General features: G+C 43.6%; 1 protein-coding gene across 1 annotated transcript in view; it reads left to right on the top strand.

The window, feature by feature from the left end:
* Positions 1 to 39: 39 nt before the first annotated feature.
* Positions 40 to 2581, top strand: part of ACOT9 (acyl-CoA thioesterase 9) — a gene marked incomplete at its 5' end in the record, with an annotated part of 18109 nt that continues 15567 nt past the window's right edge. Inside the window, 2 exons of the mRNA XM_017852894.1 lie at positions 40 to 121; positions 800 to 903. Coding sequence (XP_017708383.1) covers positions 40 to 121; positions 800 to 903 — 186 coding nt within the window. The remainder of the gene's footprint in view (positions 122 to 799; positions 904 to 2581) is intronic.

The following is a 2581-nucleotide window of genomic DNA, read 5'->3' as shown; positions in this document are numbered from 1 at the left end:
CCTTTAAAAAATTTGGTACACTACTGTTTTCCTGCAGTTCTTACTTGTTACATGCACAACAAAATCCATTCAGCCAAGATGTCTCCTTTATCGATAGTTACAGCCCTGGTGGATAAGATTGGTAAGTGATATCATTTTCTATGCATGCGTAGAATTCTTAGTAATTGCAAGATATTATTGAGATTACAGGAAGTCCTCTCCTTTTATGGGAATTTTTTTTTTCTTTTGAGATGGAGTTTTGTTCTTGTCACCCAGGCTGGAGTGCAATGGCATGATCTCGGCTCACTGCAACCTTCGCCTCCCAGGTTCAAGCAATCCTCCTGCCTCAGCCTCCCAAGTAGCTGGGATTACAGGCGTGTGCCACCTCGCCCAGCTGATTTTGTATTTTAGTAGAGACGGGATTACACCATGTCGGCCAGGCTGGTCTCAAACTCCTGACCTCAGGTGATCCACCTGCCTTGGCTTCCCAAAGTGCTGGGGTTACAGGCATGAGCCACTGCACCTGGCCCTTTATGGGGAATTTTAATGTACATATGCATATGAAAATGTCTGGAATGCTATATACCAAGATATTTATTATAATTAGGTGGATTTTGCATGATTCCAGTTTTATTTTTTATATTCTTTGCTTTTCTATGTTTTCAAAACACATGTAGATTTCTTCGTGTCAAAAAAGTTATTTTAGTTTTGAAGACAAAAAAAGAAATGTAGTGGAATTAGCCATAATTTCTAATTGTGCATATTTACAGAACAGAACATTTTGGTATGGTTTAGACCCCGAATAACTTCTGTTTTACAGATATGTGTAAGAAGAGCTTGAGCCCAGAACAGGACATTAAGTTCAGTGGTCATGTTAGCTGGGTTGGGAAGACATCCATGGAAGTGAAGATGCAAATGTTCCAGGTAAATATGCGCCTGAAGATTGTCCACTGTTTACATAAAACCAGCTAGTCTCCATGCAGGAAAAGCTTATTCACCTATGTACAGGTATGTCACTTACTGCTTCTAGAAAACAGTTGAAAGCTCATGTCATACGGATGGTGGGTTATTAATATCCTCCTTGTGGACAAAGCCTGAAGTACCATTTGGTGTTTATGTTTAATATTTATTACTTTCTAATCATATACAGCTCCACGTTAAGGTGTTTATTTCTGGTTCGGCCCAGGAGAGTTTCACAGAAGTCTGTGTTATGGTAGGAGTGAATGGAATTGATTACTGTATTCATTTCTCAGGATTGCTGTACAGTTGGCCCTCTGTGTCTGCAGGTTTCACGTCCACAGATTCAACCAACCATGGAATGAAAATGTTTGGAAAAAAAAACTGAAAATAATATAAATAAAACACAATACAGTATAACAACCGTTTTTTTAAAAAAATAGAGATGGGGCTGGGTGCAGTGGCTCATGCCTGTAATCCTACCACTTTGGGAGGCTGAGGTGGGCAGATCACTTGAGGCCAGGAGTTTGAGACCAGCCTGGCCAACATGGTGAAACCCTGTCTCTATTTAAAAAATACAAAATCAGCCAGGCATGTTGGTGCACGCCTGTAATCCCAGCTACTTAGGAGGCTGAGGGACGAGAACCACTTGAACCCAAGAGGTGGAGGTTGTAGTGAGCCGAGATTTCGCCACTGCACTCCAGCCTGGGTGACAGAGTGAGACTCATCTCAAAAAAAGAAAAAAAAAATTAAAATGGAGAAATAGAGATGGAGTTTCGCCATGTTGCCCAGGCTGGTCTTGAACTTCTGGCCTCATGTGATCCTCCCACCTTAGCCTCCCAAAGTGCTGGGATTACAGGCATGAGCCACCATGGCTGGCCTTCAAACAGCTATTTATATGGCATTTATATTGTATTAGGTATTGTAAGTAATCCAGAGATGATTTAAAGTATACAGGAGGAGGTGCATAGGTTTTATGTAAATACGACACCATCTTATATCGGGGAGTTGAACATCTGTGGATTTTGGTATTGGCGGGTGGTGGTGGGGAGTTCTGGATTCCAAGGGGCAGCGGTACCACAAAGTACCATAAACTGGTGGCATAAAACCAGAAAATGGGCCGGGCGCGGTGGCTCAAGCCTGTAATCCCAGCACTTTGGGAGGCCGAGACGGGCGGATCATGAGGTCAGGAGATCGAGGCCATCCTGGCTAATACGGTGAAACCCCGTCTCTACTAAAGAATACAAAAAACTAGCCGGGCGACGAGGCGGGTGCCTGTAGTCTCAGCTACTTGGGAGGCGGAGGCAGGAGAATGGCGTGAACCTGGGAGGCGGAGCTTGCAGTGAGCTGAGATCCGGCCACCGCACTCCAGCCTGGGCGACAGAGCCATCATCACTCGCCATCAGAGAAATGCAAATCAAAACCACAATGAGATACCATCTCACACCAGTTAGAATGGCAATCATTAAGAAGTCAGGAAACAACAGGTGTTGGAGAGGATGTGGAGAAATAGGAACACTTTTACACTGTTGGTGGGATTGTAAACTAGTTCAACCATTATGGAAAACAGTATGGCAATTCCTCAAGGATCTAGAACTAGATGTACCATATGACCCAGCCATCCCACTACTGGGTATATACCCAA

The sequence above is a fragment of the Rhinopithecus bieti genome, unplaced genomic scaffold (assembly GCF_001698545.2).
Source record: "Rhinopithecus bieti isolate Rb0 unplaced genomic scaffold, ASM169854v2 scaffold_35881, whole genome shotgun sequence".
NCBI classification, from domain to species: domain Eukaryota; kingdom Metazoa; phylum Chordata; class Mammalia; order Primates; family Cercopithecidae; genus Rhinopithecus; species Rhinopithecus bieti.
This window is presented reverse-complemented; position numbering and strand designations above follow the sequence as displayed.